This window comes from Camelina sativa, chromosome 2, assembly GCF_030686135.1.
Source record: "Camelina sativa cultivar CO46 ecotype springtype chromosome 2, ASM3068613v1".
NCBI lineage: Eukaryota > Viridiplantae > Streptophyta > Magnoliopsida > Brassicales > Brassicaceae > Camelina > Camelina sativa.
In genome coordinates, this window is record NC_141881.1 from 27,985,910 (window position 1) to 28,005,545 (window position 19,636).

The window sequence follows — 19,636 nt, forward strand, 5'->3', positions numbered from 1 at the left end:
ATCGATTTCAATGTAACATTGTTCCAATATTAAAACTTAATCGATATATATATATTTATACTTAGTCAATACTACACCCCAAACATTATATTTCATTACCTAATACTCACAACTCACACACCAACCCATCAATCTTTAATTTCTCTAAATTTGAAAAGGTAAAGTTAAGAAGAATAATAGTTCTGTGAATAAATTGTATCCTGAAAATAATGGACGACACTTTCAATAAATGTAAACTTATAATTCTGAAACAACTGAAAACTGATATAATACATGTAATATTGTATGTCTTAGAAAAATTAGATGAAATTCTGTGTGTTTAACATATGCCAATTAGAGATAAACAATCAAAAAAATGGAAAATCGTTTATTGATTAAAAGGTGTGTGAAGTGTTAGTGGTATAATTTTATTTCATACAAATGTTACAAGATTAATTAAATTTAAATTTAAAACTTAAAGATATTGGTCATCATTAATTTGATAAAAATTGGGAGCCACAAGTAGGTAGGGTCCAAAGGGAATTATAATGATCATCAGTTTTATTTGGAGACCCCAATGATTGTTTGTGAATGAATCACCAGTTCCCTGACTGAAACAGGTTCATAAGAAAATGATTTTTGTATCCTATTATATACTCCATATAGGATACAATTAAAATAAAGTTTAGATTATATATTGAGTGATTGATTGAATATTATGATCTCTAAGCTTAGAATCATACCTAATACTGTATAATCTACAATCATCAAAATTCCGCTGTATTTTTAATTTTGATGTCCTCTGCTAAAAACATACTAGTATATATGTAAACATACGATTAGCTTTGTTAGTTTGTTAAAAAAAAAAAAAAGCTTTGTTAACTACTAACTTACAGTTAAATATATATATATATATATACTAACTAGTTTTGAATTGAAATTACATATGAACTTTAGAGATCCTTATCTTAAGCTTTGATTTTGGAATTTTGTTCTCCTTCTTGTAATGTTCAAATGTTAAGCATTTCTAATATCTAGCTGGTGTTCATTAGTATGGATACGAAAAACTCCATTTTTTCTAATATACATCTACGATTTTAATTGTACGTACCATCGTCGTAGAAAAGTGTAGATGATTGATTCGTCTATTTATACATACGAACAAAAAAATTAACATTTGTCGCTAATTGATACATGCATTTAATCTATACTTACTTTTTCGTTTTGTAATAGAAAAAGAAACATATTTTCAGTAGACCAACAAAATAATCACTGTTTACAAAAACAAAACCAACAAAATAATCACTAGAGAACTATCCAACATTATTTTATGGTAATAGTTTGAGAGTATGGCTAAGTTACACATTTTCTCTTCCCACGACACATGGTTCAAAAAATCGTATAATATACTCCATAAGATTCTACAGATTAAAAAGCAATACTATAATATAGTATGATGTAACATATGTGTGGATATGGTCCTTAGACCAAATCTCGGTCTTCATAGAAGTGTCTTTCCCGAAAACCGATGTGTGATTTGTGTCTCTATGAACTTTAAAATCCCCATCGGATAATGCAAGCACATCATGATGATGATGAGCTATATACAACACATTGTCCGGCCAATTATTTGCTTTTACTTCATCATGTGTTCTATTTACATATCTTATTATTGTGAATATATATAAAGCAATATGTACCTAGAATTATTTTATTCACATTTTTGAAAAAATATATTTCTTTTAATATCCGTAAGAAGTATTTTAGTTTGTGTTACTGATGACAGTTGTTCCAGATTTAAAAACACACATATTTAACCATTTTTCAATTTTGAATATGTATCAATACTGACTTCTACACAACAAATCATTGACAATTATGCTCAACGAATTGCATAAGTAAAATAGAGGCATAAATTAAGAAGGAAAGAAACTGTAGCCCCAATATGTTTTGACAAAAATAGAAACATTTCTGTCCTATCAAATAAAGAGAATCTATATATATATAATTGACATTTATGCGTTCTACAATGCAATAAATTCCCATGCTAAGAAACCAACAAATACTAATATAAATTCGAGTATCTGTAATTGTTTTTGCTTTAAACATGGAATTAGAATGAACGATCGAAATAGAAAATCACATATACTTTGTTGTACGAACTACGAAGGTCACTTTGAAACGGTAAGGGTCCATTTAGGAAGAAACAAGACATTGCGATGAGTACGGGACCCGCGTGGTGACAACTCAACGGACCATTGGGACATAAAACACAGAAATGACAACGAAGCTGAGTGCGTGGGAATCCGACGTCGAACTCCAACCATCTCTCATCCATCATCGTACGGTTACTATTCATCTTGAATCATATAGATCCGATATCACATTATTTGATAACGACGACTGCAACTCATTCATTTATATATAAGTTGACAGCTTAACCGATACATTATTGGTGGAGTGGCTAAACGAGCTTAGTGATTATTTCGGACTATAGTTATAGACTTTAGGCTACAAGAGTTTTGTTTTCTACCTCAATATAAAACTACAATTTTGATTAGTAAAAGTTATTGTTTTTTTCGTAAGATATTATACAGTCAAAATATACAAATGTTAGATTATTTGGTAAATATGTTTAAATATGATTAGTATTATTTTTAAATCATCCAAAACATTAGTATTTTCGAGCAATAAAATAACTCTTTTTTTGAAGTAGTACTCTTAACTAGTCTTGAAGAGAGATGGTAACACATTATTAGTTTATACTTTCCACATGCCTTTATCAAACTACTAATTATGTAGAGATAAATTTCATAATATGGTTACTGTATGTAGAATTTTTGTTCACATTATATAAATGAATAAACGGCGGCTTTATGTCTGTTCCAAATCACGTTCCGAATTGGTTCACATTATTCTTCTTCTTCATACCACCATTTTGTTTTAAAAATAATTAAATATTGAATAAAATAATATGAGATCGAGGTCACAACAAGAATTGTGTCTCTCTCTCTGCTCCCACATTCCCATGTATATATACAGATGCTTGGCTTTTCCTTTTGCTTCACTTTTACTTTCTACTCGTATCCATCATTCTCTCTCTGATCTCAAGAAACAATCTCAATCTCCCAACATATAAACACTACTCACACTCATTACTCTTCAAGCAGCTTCTCAGATTCATCAGCTCTTATGGATCATTTGTTACAACACCAGCAGGTAAACTACAGTTTAAAGATCCACAGATTCTAACATCTTGATGGGTTTTTATTTGTCTATATATTATTAGAATCTTGATGTGTTTTTTTTTTCCCTTATTGAAGGATGTGTTTGGGAATTATAACAAAGCAAGAGAAGCTATGGGAGTAGCATATTCATCAAACCCAACACAATCAGATGATCAGGATCAGAAGAAGCGTTCGGCTGCAGCGACAAGGCCACAGCCACCGGAGCTAGCCCTGAGATGTCCACGTTGTGACTCAACAAACACAAAGTTTTGTTACTACAACAACTACAGCCTCACTCAGCCTCGCTACTTCTGCAAATCATGCCGGAGATACTGGACTAAAGGCGGAACCCTAAGGAACATCCCCGTTGGCGGAGGCTGCCGGAAAAACAAACGGTCCACATCTTCGGCTACAAGAAGCCTCAGAACCACACCAGAACCGGCGTCCCACGACGGGAAAGCATTCTCCGCGGCGAGTTTCGGTGGGTATAGTAACAATGAACAGATTGATCTCAGCTTAGCCTTTGCCTTGCTGAACAAACAACCTCCGGGGAGTTCTGCACATCTAGGGTTTCCTTCGGAATTCAGTAGCTCTCATCAGTCTGACATGGAGGGTGTGTTTGGGACAAACCAACAAAAGGGGAACGCTAGTTATGCGTTTGGAAACGGTAGCAGCGGATTGGATATTGGGATGGGTGATTCAAGCAGGGTCTTGTGGGGGTTCCCATGGCAGATGAATGGAGAGAGCTTTGGGATGATGAATATAGGAGTGGGTGGTGGAGATCAGATTGATTCAGTGAGAGAGATTTGGACCAATATGAACTATATTAATTCTGGTGCTTTAATGTAGTTCAATTTGAAACCTCAATTTTATTTGGGTTTTGATTTAGGGTTTGAATTTCATGTTTTCTATTGGGAGAAAAAAAAAGGGGAGGGGTAGCTATTTTATGAAATGGTTAATGAAGTATAGAGATATATTAGGGCTTCTTCGAAGAGTTTGAAACTTTGCAAAATGGGGTTGGTTGGGGTAGGTTTTTTCCCGGTTTATGTTCTAAATTGTTGAGTTTTTTTATTTGTATGTTCACTATGTTTTGACTTTTGAATGAAACATTTCTTTTGTTGTTATAATTTTGAAATTCTGGTTTCTAAGATGAACGTATTTTGTTGATGAAAGAAAGAATAATTCACTATAGTGGAATTGTGTGTTCAAACCCTAATTATTTCTCTCACTGAAACCTTATCATTATTCTCACCTATAAAAATTCTGACCTCTAGAGGCTTCTTAACTAATGGCTCGGTCAATGACGTTGATCTTTATACTTAATTGATTTAGTGACGCAAAGAATCAATCTTAGAAATGTTCTATATAAGTTTTGGTTTAATGTTGACTAGTTAGTGCTATATTAGAACTTTAATCAATTCAACTAGACAGTATTATAAGATAAAGATAATCGAAAGTGTAAGCTCTCAATAGTTTGGAATGTATATATTGAATATGTACTGGGTGAGAATGTAAGACCAGAATTGATGACTTAAGCAAAGATAAAAGATCTCACCTAACCTAATTTTGCTTACATAGGCTAAATTATACACTTGAGAGAGAATGTTTAATAGTATATAAAATATCTTTGTTGGTTGGTTGGTAGTTTATTTCTTTACACATAGACACACGTGTTTTTGTGTTTATGTATATACAAACATTCACACCACATTTATACTGTATGTTTTATTGTCCACTGTCAACAATTCTTTTGACATTCTCTATTTTTGTTCCTTGTACAGTAAAAACATCTCGTTTGTTTGTTGGACAGATAGTCAAAAAGTACACTACTAATACGGATGAAGAAGGTTAATAAAGAACGGATTATTTAGTGGATTGAACAGTGAGGCAATCTCATTTTTAAACGGGTTTCGGATCTTCGTATTTGATCAATGGGTGAATGAAAAGTATAAGTTTAAGGATGAAGGAACATATCTCTCATTCTTTAGAAAAATCAGAAACTGCAAGTTATCTTTATCTATCTCCTCCATAGAGTATAATTTTCTTTTAGGGCCCATTAGGCCAATGCCCAGAGATAATTCTTGTCCTGCTACGTGAACCAGAGGGTTTCATGTTTTTGAATTTTGAACATTAGCATCAGTTACTACTTACTACCTCTACCTAGTTGCACAATGACAGACTTTTAGTTTTAGTAATCTTCCTCCTGGAGAAACGTAACATAATAGTCAAATTACCACAACTTAGCTTAAAATCTTTCCAACAAGTATTTTTCCAGAGCATAGTTCTCATACTACTACTAATTCACATCAATACCGGAGTCACAGGAGTTGCTCTTATAATCCAACTCCATATCGACAGTACCTGAGAAGCAGAAACCGAGATGAGCAAAGCAAGAGTCAGTTTCTTACTCTCTTTAGAGAAACATAGACAACAAGAGATCAATAACTTTAGAAGATAATACCTAATTATATTAGTCATTCTTCAGCTATTTCTGAGGCTTCTTCCACAAAACACCAATTTTCTTGAGCACATTCCCATTCTTCTTCTTCGTCAACTCATCCTCGATATCCTCAGAGTAAGGAGAGTTCGTTTGATTATAGTTCCCGTTGTTTCCAGCAGACAGCATGGCGGTAGCTGCTTCAGCAGCTTTTCTCCATTGGTTTGATTGAACTTTAAGCTTCCTGAGTTCTGTTTCCATTTCCGAGTTTGAAGTTTGAGTAGCCTCTAGTTGCTCCGTGACTCTAACTGCTCTCTTGCTACTCTTGTCAGCCTCTTCCATTGCAATCCCTAGCTTCATGAATGCATCTTGTACATCTGTCTCTCTCTTGTGGATATCTGACTTTAGTGTCTCGTTCTCATCTGATACAATCTGGAGTTCTGTCTCTTTATCCATCAAATCTGCCTTTAAATTCTCGATCCCCTCCCTTAGTTTCTTCAGCTCAGCTTCAACATCTATCTCTTTCTGGTTCTTTATCAGTTTTTGGCATAGGTTGTCTCTATCCTCTGAAATAAACTGTAGTTCTGTTTCCTTGGCCATCAACCTCGCCTTTAGCTCGTCTATCTCAGATTTAGCTATCTTTAGTTCAGATTGGAGTTCAGCTTGTATCCGTAACCGAGAAGAAGCCTCTACATTCCCCTCTTGGTCTTTTCGATCAGAAGCTTCTAGAGCCGCTCTCAGTCGCTCTACCTCACATCTTAAGGAAGATACTTCTTCCTCCATCTCATTTGATTCCCCACGTTTCAAACTTTCATAGTCTTTAAGCAGGGTTACGTGGTTTTCCAAATCCTCTGGACTGGTCTTAAGTTTATTCACAAGAGCTTCAAGCCACGCCATCCTTGATTTTGACTGCTGAAGCTCCACCGCCATCTTCTTGTAACTCTCAACCGCTTTTGTGCCATCTGACTTCAGTTCTTCAACTGCCTTTTTCGCATTCTCCAATTGCCTAAGAGTTTCAGTGGCCATAGCCTCGGTCTCAGCTTCTGATACCTCACAGTTGTTCGTAAGTTGGTTCTTGAAACTCTCGACAAGGAAAATCGTGTCCATCAAGTTTCCTCTCAAAAGTCGTACCTCCGAGTTATGCAACTCAGCTTGTTTCACATGACCAGCTTCAGAAGAAGCCACCATCTCAATCTGAAGCTTGAGCTGTCGGATCTCATGAGCAACAGCAGCCAATCCTGCTCTTTCACCAGCGGTAGCACTAAACTCCAAATCGCACTCCTGAGATATAATACCTTGGTGAACAAGAGAATAGGTATTATCGGTTTCTTCTTCCAAGGGTGAAACTTCAAAAAACTGATTCTGGTTCTCCTCAAGCTTAGAGGAAACTTCTTGCAGCTCTTTCCTGGACCTCTCTGCTTCTTCCTCTGCTTGCTTCTTTGATGTTTCAGACACTGAGATTTGATCTTTCGCCTTCTTTAGCTCCTCTTGAAGCTGTGATACTAGCGACTCTAGCTCCGTTATTCTACTCGGCCTCTTCTTCTGTTAGCCATGAAACATATCACAGAGTTACAATAATCTCAAGAAGAAGAAAAAAGCAGACAATTGAGTCAAAATTAGTTACACTATCATCTCTCAACTACCCAACTTAAATGTTCCACCTAATTCTATATCACATAGGCCCCCAAATTAAATGTATCCTAATTTTTCCCCCATCAAAATCAATACAGAAACATGTTATGTAGGAAAGGCTTGTTTTGGATCATGCAAATAAAAGGAATTTATGAAATCTAGTACCCAATAATGATGAAAACAATAAAAAGAAATCTTTCAAGACCCTTGGATTGAATTTGATTCAGCTTAGTACATGAGGCTCATACCTCAGAGACAGGGCTTCGTGGAGACCTACGGTCCAGAACTTTTGGACTTTTATCCTTTGGTGTTCTGTTATTAGCTGAGACAGGAGGTGAAGAGGATTCAGACTCTAGCGATCCTATCTTCAGTGATCGAGAAGCTCGAGGAGACACCTTCTTAGGAACATCTGGAGATCCATTTCTGCCCCAAAACACAAAAATATATTAAATTTGCAAGCAAACGAGTCAGAGAACGAAAAAAACTTCAACTAATAGAAACAGATTATTAACAGTCATCACTTGTTGAGTCTTCTTCTTCCTTCAGAGATTAGAGAAAACTTGTGGTAGGATTTGATTAAACAGAAACAAAACAAAAAGTTTTGAGGACCACAAGAATGTAATCTTTAAGATTCAGCGTTGAAAAAGTGCAAAACTCCCACAAGATAATCACAAAAAAAGGAGAAGAATCAGCTATAAATGCAAAGAACCATACGAAGACAAAAACCAATATTTACCTTGCCTTTTGGGTCTGCATACTGTAATCTTATCACTCCAATGCACAGGATGAATAAAACTTTGTTCACAGAATAGATATTTCCAGCCTCCTCTTTGCTTCTTCAATGTAGCCTGACCCACCAAGAATTGTATAGAGCTCATGAATATTAAATGCAGAAAGATGGAGACATATTTAAAAGCCCAATGGCAGAGAGAAAACATGATAGGAGTTATTACAGAGAAAGGATAAGCGTAAAAAAAGTATATTTCTTTACGTCTGTTTTCAAATCCACTACCAGAAAATGAACATCCTAAAGAAGAAACAAAATCTTTTAGTTCATTTCTTACTAGTGTCTCATGTCAGACATAGAGAGTTTCGTTGGATTGTGCATTATTATTACCTACTGCAAAACCACATTAAATTAAAGGTATACATACCATCATGTTCATGATTCTTGATCAAACATCTGATTTCATTAAAAGAATATGGTTTCTTTTTGGTGTAAGACAGTTCTACTCAACCATATCTGCTCACTCATAGCTCTTGAACACCACAACAAAATCTGGTTTTTTATTATTCCACTCATTGGAAAATACAATACTTGATTCAATATTATAAGAATGGGACAGACCACAATCAACACAATCAAAGTCACATCTCAGGTGAATCATAAGCATATTGACAAAAGATGACTTCAAAGAATACATTAGCTGACTCTTTTTTGTTCTGTATGTATCCAGATAAACCCAAAGAAAAAAGAGAAAGAAAGACCAACTTATGTCTTGACATTATAACAAACCATTGATGCTAACAACACAGAGGTGTTTGACTATAAAGTAACATAAAACGAATCTTCAATAGTTGCCTCTTGACTATCTAATGTTCACAACCTATAATCATCAAGGCTGGTAAACAAAGGGTCCTACACAACTACACAAGCAGCAAAAATGTGGTAGATTTACATAAACGTCCCCACCAGATTCATCCTCCTAAACGGGACACACGAGGGTTATACTGTCATTATCTAGAACAAGTTCCATCTTCTCCTCCATTATTGCCGTGGAAGGAGGGGACTTAAGACGTTAAAGAACTACTACTACTATCATGAATCATAATGAGTTTCATAAATTAGAGAAATTAAACAGATAAAACACCCACTCCAGAGTCAACAAGACAATCAGAAATCTAGTATTTGGTTTCCTAGATAAAACTTTTTTCAAGAAAAAAGGAGAATCTAATTAGTAAAACCACTTGAGTGCAATGATCATGTTAATTAAAAGTAAACAATCACAGTGGCACAGTGCAGCAGAGAAAGAAAAAAAAAAAAAGCTTCAACATTGTAACCTTAAAAACTACTAAAAACAAAGAAAAAGGAGTTCTTTTTATATATAAAAAATCAGACCAGGTATGAAGTAATGTAATGCAAAGATTAAACTATCCCAACGTCCTGCTTCAAAAGCTAACTAATAACAGCAAACACAATAAATCAGAGAAGAAGAAAAAAACAGAGACATTTTGATGTTAAACCCTATATACTTTGATTTCTTCAAATAAACAAAAAAAAATTAGAAAATTTTAATTGAGATTAAAGCTAAATGAGGATGTAACCTAAAAAGACTTGAGCTTTCTGAAAGGTAAAATACGAAAGAGGAAGCGGAATATGCAAAAGAGACAACTTTTTTTTTCTCAGGAAAACAAAAAAAAAAGACACTACATTTTTCCAGGGTACAGTGTAGCTAATAAAAGTTCTACAGAACCAAATTTAAAAGGAACAAAAAGGAGAGAGCTCCTTACGCTGCGAGGAGGGTTCGTGGTTGAGGAAAATGGGAAGAGAGATTTGAGAAGCAAAAACCTAATTAAGTTTGCAGAGTCCAAGAGGGAAACAGTGTGTGTGAGAGAGAGAGAGAAAGAAGAGTTGGTAATGTAATGTGGGTTGTGGCTTTGGGCAGTGAGTCTGAGCAACAAAGAAAGAGAAAGAGAAGGGAACAAAAGGTTATTCCAAAACGCAGCACGACAAACGTACTCCTTTGTCGTTTTGATGGTTGGTTTTTTGGTTTTTTGATTTTTGAAATTTTATTTCCGGTTTTAGACAGTTTCCAATGTCCAAAACCAAACCCGGGAATCTTTTTTATACACTACTTTCTTTTTCTTATACACTACTTCCTTGACAAAAAAAAAAAAAAAAATACACTACTTTCTTTTTCTTATTTTCAGTTTATGATAGACTATATATATTTGATTATAAATAGTTTCTCAATTCACTTATTGTACTTGTCAACAATTTGGTTCGTAGCCAAATAAAATTCAAACAAGTAACACAATATCTAATCACCTAACTATTCTTCTGACTTCATAAGTCAATTCCTTTTGCTCACTGTCAAATGTTCATCATGTTATTTTTTTATGGGTAATATTAGTAGATAGCACAAATAATGAAGTAAAACCAAACCCAATATGCGGTGAACTGGTGATAGCATTTGGCTCATTTAGTATTACATTTTTGGAATATTCAAAACAGTCCCATATAATTAATTTGGAATACCATAAAAAATATTAATTCCAAGATACATAATTATGCTTTACTTATATTATATATATATATAATGTTACACAAGTTTTTCTACCAAAACCAAATATAGATCTATTCCAAACTAGGAAAATACATATTTACAATCAAAATTAAATCTGTATGAATTTATAAACATAAAACACACTACATTATTTTACTTAATCCTTTATTCACAAATTAAACTATTTCATAAACTAGATGTAACACCCTTTCACTTAAATGATTTATTTTTACAATAGATTATGTATTTACTCGGTAAAACTATAAATATTAATTAAAATTATATCCATTAGTTTCTTCTATTACATTATGTTTTTAAATAATATATAGACATTTGTAAATTGGATAGACTACATAAAATAGGTATATGTTCTATTATATTAATAAAGCGGGTATTATAGTCGAGTAATAGTTCAGAGGTAACATATCAAGTAACAGACGGATATTAAATATTGAGAATTTGTTAAAAATGTCTCTTTTGAGATACCATTTTTCAAAAATATCTATTTTTAAACATTTTAACTTTTGTCCTCTTTTACATAACTACAATATTAATTTTTAGAATTTTTCTTTAGGTTTGAGTTCTCTATTTTACATTTAGGGTATAATTTTAAGAGAGTAGAATTTAGTATTTGTGGTTTAGGTTTTAGAATTTAGTTATTTTGTATATTAAAAAAGGGTATTTTTAAAATGGACAACTGAAATATTCTTTTTGAAAAGTGACATACAAAAATGAGTATTTTTGAAAATACCCTTTAATTATTTTAATTATTCGATAATAGAGCCTTACCCATGAATAATAGAATCAAAATATTTACTCGACCTTAAAGTCACTGGATATTCTTGAATGAGTCTAATATAAATAACATGTATGCTCAGCCTACTACACCTACAAAACTACTACACCTACAAATTTACTACATCAGTATAAATTAACACATTAACTTTGCTAATACAATCACTAAAAAGGTTCTTAAATTTTGACTATATTAATTATATTAATATGAACTAAATTAATTGATTTACAAAAAAATGAACTAAATCAATTCTATATAAATTAAGATAATTATAAATTTAAACATTGAATAAACTGAAATTAATATATACCTTAAATTCAACAAATTAAAAAAATCTTCCCGCGATGTACCGCGGGTTCAAACCTAGTTCTTCTGACTTCATAAGTCAATTCCTTTTGCTCACTGTCAAATGTTCACCATGTTATTTTTTATCGGTAATATTAGTAGATAGCACAAATATGAAGTAAAATAAAGAAAATACCACAACAATATTTTTTTATAGGTTAATACCATAGGGCCCACATTTTTTTGGGAGTAAAAAGATACAATCACCCTTTTTTATTTTATTGTTAGATAGAAAAAGTTAAAGATTTGGTGTGATTTTTAAAAATAGCATGTAATATTTATATTTACATGTTATATTGAACTAAATAACGTTTAATTGTAAACCCAAATCGACGAATAGTCTCGTTTTAATTGTTAAATCTAAACCCTAACCATCTAATTTCGTTTTAATTGTAAAATCTAAACCCTAACCATCTCATTTGTGAACCCAAACCGACATATAATTGTAAAATCTAAACCCTAACCAACTCATTTGTGAACCCAAACTGACATATAATTTTGTTATAATTGTAAAATCTAAAACCTAACCATCTTATTTGTGAATCCAAACCGACATATAGTTTCGTTCTAATTGTAAAATCTAAACCCTAACCATCTTATTTGTGAACCCAAACCGACATATAATTTCGTTCTAATTAATCTAAACCTTAACCATCTCATTTGTAAACCTAAACCGACATATAATTTCGTTCTAATTGTAAAATTTAAACCCTAATCATTTCATTTGTGAACCCAAACCGATATATAATTTCGTTAAAAAACAAAAAATGACATGATATTTTAAAAAATAACATGTAATATATATAATGGGTATAAAAATAATTGTATATAAAGAGAGAGAATATACTGTGGGCCCTATAGTAGTTTCTTAATTATTTTTGATTTTTGTGGTATCTACTATCTAGTGCATATTTCTTTTTTTATTTACCAAAATCCACCATCAATCAAATAGTCTTGCTTAAATGGGCCATCATATTCAATCTAAAGGACCATAAGTTTGCTCATCCATTTTTTTGACCAAGCCATCCCACTTGATATTTAAAATTATACAACCCTTATTTAATACTACTAGATTTTAGCAAAAACCAACGCAGTACTATGTTTTCATCAAAGGCGTGCCAAGTGCAATGCCCGGATTTTTAGAATTGGGTAGGATTGAGGAGACTTGATACTATGGTCGGTCGGATAAAACTTTTTTAAAGCTAAAGCACTCACTTTTATCGTTAACTGTATTTTGGGAGGGACACTATGGCCATAGTCTATGGGTCCATCTAACTCATAAAATATCAGTTATTTTACAGTTACTTTTGCAAATAACCTTGTTTATATATAGAACAATGACAATTGACATTAGCACAAGAGCACTACAGTCACTACACAATCACATGTATAAACACAATTTCAGTTCAGAACCATTTTAGTCAAAGTAATACATATAACCAAACAAAAAAAAACTTAGTTAACCGTCACATAACACGAGCCATAATCAGACAACAAGAGCATGTCCATTGATGTAATTCACATTTCATCATCACCGCTATTTCAATCAACAACAACACCAAAAAACAGAATCACACAAGAAACAGAGCAACACACACACAAACAGAGCCATGAGATCAACTAATAACCTTATAGGTCTCGTAAACTTCTTCACTTTCCTTCTCTCTATTCCGATCCTCGGCGGTGGAATATGGCTGAGCAGCCGAGCTAACTCAACCGACTGCCTCAGATTCCTCCAGTGGCCACTCATCGTCATCGGAATCTCAATCATGGTCGTCTCTCTAGCCGGAATAGCCGGAGCTTTTTACCAGAACAAGTTCCTCATGTGGCTTTACCTTTTACCAAAACGAAAATCGACCATAGTAAGAGCCTGCAGCCTGCTTAGACTGGTAGGCAACTTTGGCTTTCTTGCAAGTCTACGGCATATAGACAGCCACAGCAAAGGGCAACGATGAACCCAATGGAAGAGGGTAATCCGACATAGAGAGCGAGTATGGGAGAGATACAATAGAGGAGAAAGACGACGAGAGCAATCCCAACGACATCACTCAGGCATTCAGTAACGAAGAAACTGGCATCTGAGGGTGCCTCGGGCCCGGCACTAGCGCCAATGATGTAGAAGAGAAACATAAAACCAAACGTCCCCAAAAAATCTGGTAGTCGTTTAAGGGGATCTTGTTTAGCCTTATATGTACACGACCGCTGCAAGAGCGTCAACACGATGATAATGTGCATGATGATGATGACGTAAAGTATTTGCTTCTTGGACCTGCCAAACCACAAAAAGATACCGTATGCAATCAAGACATCATTAGTTGGAAATCTAATAGGCATATAGGAAGCATAAAGAAACAAAAATAAAAACAATCACCAATCCACTCACCATGTACATTTAGGTTTAGCCATCGTTTTGCTCTCCTCCATGATGATGAGTATTGTAGAACAAACTCTATAACAACACAATTTGTTAGTCAGTCCTTGTATCAAATATATAGTGTGTACGTTCAACATCCTATTCCAACTTGAAGTAGGATTTCAAATATGTATCTGTTTTAATTTTATTGAGGGATATATGTAAATCTCTTATTACAAGGATTTAAGTTATATTTTCAAAGCTATATTTTTAGGAGTTCGTATGTATCCAGTACAACTCTCTTACTTTTTATAAGTTTTAACATATCTGTGTTTTGTGCTTTAACATATTCCAAATAGAGATAAACAAATAGAAAGAGTGGAAAATCATTAATTGATTACAAGGTGTGTAAACCTGCTTTTCATGCTTGTGCGACCCGGATCTTATGCTTTCTGATTTTAGTGGTTAAAAAGAAATTGGATATCTCATGAATATCAAAAAAAAAAAATGCTTAAACAGAGAAGAAACTAGAAAAATATAAAAATTACTTTAAAAATTAATTGTACAATGTATTTTGGAATTAAGGAGAAATATTTAGAGAACATGTGTATAATATTTATATTAATCAAGGATTTGATCATATATAAAAAGTATTAAAACTAGATTTTAGTATAATTGATGGAAAAATAATATTTTTCTGCATCCGGTGTAGATTTGATCCATTTCTGCACTAATATTTTGTGATGTAGTGTGTTAAATGATAATAAGTTAGTCAACGAAGTCATTATGATATTACTGGAGTCGAGGTCTGTTGTTTGTTTAGCTGATTATGAAGATTTATATGTGATATTGTAGGAAATTGGATCAGTTTCTAATATCGGTTTTGATTCTCTTAACAGATGACCGGACTTGCTCTTTCACGTTCTTATGAAAGGTCTTCTACGTGTCATGCTGCCCTCGTCTCAGGCCCTCTAGTATGATTTAGTAAGAACTCTGCTAAATAATACTAACTTAATTAGTAAGTTAATGAAACTTCTTGTTATACCTAAGAAGTTAGAATGAAATTGGATTGTTTGTATCGGTTTATTTCTCTAACAGATGACCGTCAATGCTGGTCTTTCACTTTCAGCTACTAATGATGCCATCAGCTCAACCTCAAGGCCTCAAGTAAATTCTCAAGACAGGAGGCAAGAGACATCGGGTAAGTCTTCTAGATACTTGCTTTGAGCTAACAACCGTCCAAATTAATCTGGATCATTGTTTTGGATTATGAATTTGGAGCTCTCTGTTGCTTTCAGATCCATAATGATCTTATACTTTCTGATTTTAGTGGTTAAAGAGAGATTGGATATGATTTTAGTGGTTAAAGAAAGATTGGATAAGATCATTATTAAAAAGTTATATATATCATAAAATTCGAAATTATAATATTATTTACATATGTTAATTCTAAATTTACTAAAATTAAAAAAAATAAAAATGTAAAAATTTGAAACCTACTATAAAAAGGTTTTATATAAAGGTAAAATAGAGAAAAGAAAACCTAATTTTATTTAAAATCTTTAAAAAAAAACTATGTAAAATTGTAAACTTCCAAATGTAAAATAAAACTATGAACAGTTTTAAAAAATACTAAAAGCCAATTATAAAAAAATTATAAAATTTAAGCAGCTTTAAAATTTGAAGAAGGTCATTATAAAAAATTATATATATATATATATATCATTAAATTTGAAATTATAATATTATTTACAATTTTAGCAATTACCAATACAATAGTATGTTTTCATCAAAGGCATGCCAAGTGCATTGCCCGGACTTTTAGAATTGGGTAGGATTGAGGAGACTTGATAGTATGGCCGGTCGGATAAAACTTTTTTAAAGCTAAAGCACCCCACTTTTATCGTTAACTGTATTTTGGGACACTATGGCCATAGTCTATGGGTCCATCTAACTCATAAAATAGCAGTTATTTTACAGTTACTTTTGCAAATAACACTGTTTATATATTTGACATTAGCACTACACAGTCAGTTACACAAACATATGTATAAACACAAATTCAGTTTAGAACCAATTTAGTCAAAGTAATATATAACCAAAAAAAAAAAAATTTAGGGGGTGTATTCAAACCATGATTTTGGAGAAGTTGATGGGATTTAGGAAATTTAGAATTTTGATAGATTTTAGGGAAGTTCATATGATTTTCTGTAAAATTCTTTCAAATCCCACCTAAAACCATAAGATTTGGATTTCTATATTTTTAACTAAACAAATCCTCCAGAATCCTAAAAATTATTAAAATCCTAATCTACAAAACTGTTTTGAATAATAGTGGATTTTAAAGTAGATTTTTAAATCATTAGTTTAATAACAAGGGATTTTAATGGATTTTAAAGTAAATTTTTAAATCATCAGTTCAATAACAGTGGATTTTAATAGACTTTTTAAAATCCATGATTGAATAACATAGAATTTGTAAATTTCACACAAATCACTTAAAATGTCAAATTGAATACACCCCCTATTAGTTAACCGTCACTTAACACGTGTCATAATCAGACAACAAGAGCATGTCCATTGATGTAATTCACATTTCATCATCACCGCTATTTCAATCAACAACAACACCAAAAAACAGAATCACACAAGAAACAGAGCCATGAGATCAACTAATAACCTTATAGGTCTCGTAAACTTCTTCACTTTCCTCCTATCTATTCCAATCCTCGGCGGTGGAATATGGCTGAGCAGCCGAGCTAACTCAACCGACTGCCTCAGATTCCTCCAGTGGCCACTCATCGGCATCGGAATCTCAATCATGGTCGTTTCTTTAGCCGGAATAGCCGGAGCTTGTTATCAGAACAAGTTCCTCATGTGGCTTTACCTTTTCGCCATGTTCTTAGTAATCGCTGCTCTCATCGGTTTCATCACCTTCGCTTACGCTGTCACTGATAAAGGCTCAGGCCGGTTCGTGATGAACCGTCGGTATATGGATTATTATCTCCGTGATTATTCCGGTTGGTTAAAGGATCGTGTCACTGATAATGGTTACTGGAGTGGAATCAGATCGTGTGTTAGAGATTCTGGAGTTTGTAAGAAGATTGCTAGAGATTTAAATGGTGTTCCTGAAACTCCTCAGATGTTTTACTTCAGAAAGCTTACTCCTATTGAGGTATGTATATATATTTTTGTGTGACACTCGTTTTACTTTGACTAGTTTGTTAATTAGTTAACCTTGTATGATTTGTATTTGTTTTGCATCTGTAGTCGGGATGTTGCAAGCCGCCAACAGATTGTGGCTATACGTATGTGAACGAGACGGTTTGGATTCCGGGAGGTGAAATGGTGGGACTGAACCCGGACTGTATGTTGTGGAACAATGACCAGAGAGTACTCTGTTACCAATGTAGCTCTTGTAAAGCTGGTGTTCTTGGTAGCTTGAAAAAGAGTTGGAGAAAAGTATCGGTGATCAACATAGTGGTTTTGATCATACTTGTTATCTTCTATGTCATCGCCTACGCTGCTTACCGGAATGTTAAGAGGATTGATAATGACGAAGCGGTTGGTGAGGCAAGGATGACCAAATCCCATCCTAGTCATTTTCAAATTTGATGAGATTTTAGTTTAGTTGTTTTCGGAGTTACTCTGTTATGGTTTATGTTGTTCTATTACTTATACGTGTTGTTTTCTTTGGATATGTAACATATACATGATGATGGTCGCTCTTGTATATTTTTGTGTTGCGATTAGTATACAATATTATTACTGCTTAAACATATGGTATGCAACTCTTAAAGAAGAAATTAGTTTAAATTGATACGTAAAATATAAAGTTAACAGGGACAGGTTCGTCAAAGGGTTTTCAAATTACTCACAGTGGTAACATTTGGTTTTGAATTTGTGGTTTCATCTTCACGACTAAGTTGTGGACTCCACCTACTTATTGTCTGTTCTTCCACTGTGAAGTTCTCCAAACACAAAGGTAGATTCAGATCCTCTCCTTTGAAGTTACCATTGACGTAGAGAGTCAGCAACGTTTTCGCAACACTTCCACTTAACCGAACAGTACAATGGATATCTGACCACACTCTTAACCGATCACTGTCACCAGACTGAACCAAAACCGAGTAATCAGAGTGGACAAGAGATGGATGGTGACGGTACGCCACGAAATCGACACCGTACTGCAACCCTGATCTCAAAACCCAGTTCTTCGACCGTAAATGTGAATAAGCTTTGTAAAACATTGGAAAGTTTGGTCTTTTTGATTTCATGTACATCCATGTGTCTACTTCATTCTCCAAGCAACGACCTTGAAGAAAGATTTTGATGCATTTGAGATTGTAGAACAAAAAGAAAGCTTCTTCAAACGATAACTGAATCCATTTCTTAACTTTCTCTGCAGATAGAATGAGTCTGCCAAAACAACAACGGTCGAGAAGCTCAGCTTGCTCTGGCTCAACTGCTAGAAGCACATTGGAACTCGAGAGAGTACCCGAGGACTCTGTTTTGGCTAGTGAAAGCTGGAGCTCTGAGACTGAATTTGAAATAGGTTCTGCAAGAGCTTTTGCTTCAGCACCTTTCCATTTCCATCTCGGCGCCATGGAATTGAACTGCATATACATATAGCATCAAAGATCAAACCTTTACCATAAAGAAACAAAAAACACATAATGGGTTGAACAAAAGAGATTGTAAATGTACTAACTACAAGTCATATAGTCTAGGAACTCATATAAACATTGCATAAACGCATCTTGAAGAATCTAAGTAGGAACTGGATTGAGTAGAACTAAGAACTTTTGATATTGATTCAGAGATCAATCGGCCTTTGACTGTAACATTCAAATAAAAATCACAGCCAAGTGAATTTGAAAAAGTAAATCACATTCTCATTTTAAGATGATGTATTCTACAGAAGCAAGCAATGACACTGTGTAGTAACATGATAGTAACCACAAGAGAGGAAAAAACTAGAGAAAGGGATATAGGAAGAAACGAAACCTGAAGTTTTGATTTTGAAGACGAAACAGAGAGAATCAAGGAGTTGTGCAGCAGAGTTAACAATGGAGAACTATTGCTTCAAGGATCCAATAGAGAGCTATACAGTAATCCCATGATTAGATTATTGTTGATTTCGATTTTCAAAGTGGAAAAAATCGAAAAGACAGAAGAGGACGACTAACTTTCGTAGAGAAGAAGAAGACCAACCCACCAGGATTTGTCGAACTTGAGAGGAAGAGATCGAGAATTGGGGCGAGATTCGGATCCCTCGAAGACGAAACGAGACCGTTCGGGACTCTCTGGGAGCAGAGGTTTTTGTCGTGACTTGCCTGGGGGTCCAAAACAAGTTTAGCAAAACCTATAACACGATGTCGTTTCCCTTGATTAAATTATTAGAAAAATCCATAATGGGTCTAATCGGGCTGTCTAGTTATTACCCGTTTAGGCCCATTAAACCCATGAGAGTTAACAGGAAGTGTTTCTTGATCTAATTTTGAAATTTTCATTAATTTTCTTGATAATTGACTTAGATTTTAATTTGATCTGATGGATTCCTTTTTCTACTCAACGACA

The 19,636-nt window shown here is 33.7% G+C and overlaps 4 protein-coding genes and 1 long non-coding RNA gene across 8 annotated transcripts; 2 read left to right on the forward strand and 3 right to left on the reverse strand.

Moving 5' to 3' along the window:
- Window positions 1-2,861: 2,861 nt before the first annotated feature.
- Window positions 2,862-4,333, forward strand: LOC104737614 (dof zinc finger protein DOF5.3). Its single transcript, XM_010457832.3, has 2 exons — window positions 2,862-3,198; window positions 3,303-4,333. The coding sequence occupies exons 1-2, from the start codon at window positions 3,172-3,174 to the stop codon at window positions 4,053-4,055; spliced, it is 780 nt and encodes a 259-aa protein (XP_010456134.2). The 5' UTR covers window positions 2,862-3,171; the 3' UTR covers window positions 4,056-4,333.
- A 1,053-nt stretch (window positions 4,334-5,386) lies between these two features.
- LOC104737591 (interactor of constitutive active ROPs 3) lies at window positions 5,387-10,178 on the reverse strand. Of its 3 annotated transcripts, XM_010457806.3 has the most exons (5): window positions 9,787-10,178; window positions 8,012-8,123; window positions 7,524-7,698; window positions 5,668-7,185; window positions 5,387-5,567 (listed from the first exon to the last, which is right to left on the reverse strand). In XM_010457806.3, the coding sequence occupies exons 2-4, from the start codon at window positions 8,029-8,031 to the stop codon at window positions 5,692-5,694; spliced, it is 1,689 nt and encodes a 562-aa protein (XP_010456108.2). In that variant the 5' UTR covers window positions 8,032-8,123; window positions 9,787-10,178; the 3' UTR covers window positions 5,387-5,567; window positions 5,668-5,691. The 3 variants fall into 3 exon arrangements, with proteins under 3 accessions (XP_010456108.2, XP_087347120.1, XP_087347122.1); XM_087490994.1 differs by lacking the exon at window positions 9,787-10,178 and having other exon boundaries at window positions 7,797-8,080; XM_087490996.1 differs by lacking the exons at window positions 8,012-8,123; window positions 9,787-10,178 and adding an exon at window positions 7,788-7,945.
- A 2,911-nt stretch (window positions 10,179-13,089) lies between these two features.
- On the reverse strand, window positions 13,090-14,204 carry LOC147949288 (uncharacterized). Its single transcript, XR_015571327.1, has 2 exons — window positions 14,087-14,204; window positions 13,090-13,972 (listed from the first exon to the last, which is right to left on the reverse strand). It is a non-coding gene; the product is annotated as an uncharacterized LOC147949288 (long non-coding RNA).
- Window positions 14,205-16,621: 2,417 nt separating this feature from the next.
- LOC104737641 (tetraspanin-4-like) lies at window positions 16,622-17,833 on the forward strand. The gene is made up of 2 exons (XM_010457862.3): window positions 16,622-17,231; window positions 17,327-17,833. Exons 1-2 carry the CDS (start codon window positions 16,719-16,721, stop codon window positions 17,669-17,671), a joined length of 858 nt encoding a protein of 285 aa, XP_010456164.2. The 5' UTR covers window positions 16,622-16,718; the 3' UTR covers window positions 17,672-17,833.
- A 17-nt stretch (window positions 17,834-17,850) lies between these two features.
- LOC104737628 (tRNA-splicing endonuclease subunit Sen2-2) lies at window positions 17,851-19,423 on the reverse strand. Of its 2 annotated transcripts, none has more exons than XM_010457851.2 (3): window positions 19,246-19,423; window positions 19,064-19,160; window positions 17,851-18,672 (listed from the first exon to the last, which is right to left on the reverse strand). In XM_010457851.2, the coding sequence occupies exon 3, from the start codon at window positions 18,661-18,663 to the stop codon at window positions 17,911-17,913; it is 753 nt and encodes a 250-aa protein (XP_010456153.1). In that variant the 5' UTR covers window positions 18,664-18,672; window positions 19,064-19,160; window positions 19,246-19,423; the 3' UTR covers window positions 17,851-17,910. The 2 variants fall into 2 exon arrangements, with proteins under 2 accessions (XP_010456153.1, XP_010456157.1); XM_010457855.2 differs by having other exon boundaries at window positions 19,275-19,422.
- Between the last annotated feature and the right edge of the window lie 213 nt (window positions 19,424-19,636).

Coding starts and splice junctions, on each gene's coding strand:
- LOC104737641 (XM_010457862.3), top strand. CDS start 16,719: ATGAGATCAACTAATAACCTTATAGGTCTCGTAAACTTCTTCACTTTC. Junction 17,232..17,326: donor GAAAGCTTACTCCTATTGAG/GTATGTATATAT, acceptor TTGCATCTGTAG/TCGGGATGTTGCAAGCCGCC.
- LOC104737628 (XM_010457851.2), bottom strand. CDS start 18,663: ATGGCGCCGAGATGGAAATGGAAAGGTGCTGAAGCAAAAGCTCTTGCA.
- LOC104737614 (XM_010457832.3), top strand. CDS start 3,172: ATGGATCATTTGTTACAACACCAGCAG. Junction 3,199..3,302: donor ATTTGTTACAACACCAGCAG/GTAAACTACAGT, acceptor CCCTTATTGAAG/GATGTGTTTGGGAATTATAA.
- LOC104737591 (XM_010457806.3), bottom strand. CDS start 8,031: ATGCAGACCCAAAAGGCAAG. Junction 7,699..8,011: donor ATGCAGACCCAAAAGGCAAG/GTAAATATTGGT, acceptor GTTTTGGGGCAG/AAATGGATCTCCAGATGTTC. Junction 7,186..7,523: donor CACGAAGCCCTGTCTCTGAG/GTATGAGCCTCA, acceptor CATGGCTAACAG/AAGAAGAGGCCGAGTAGAAT.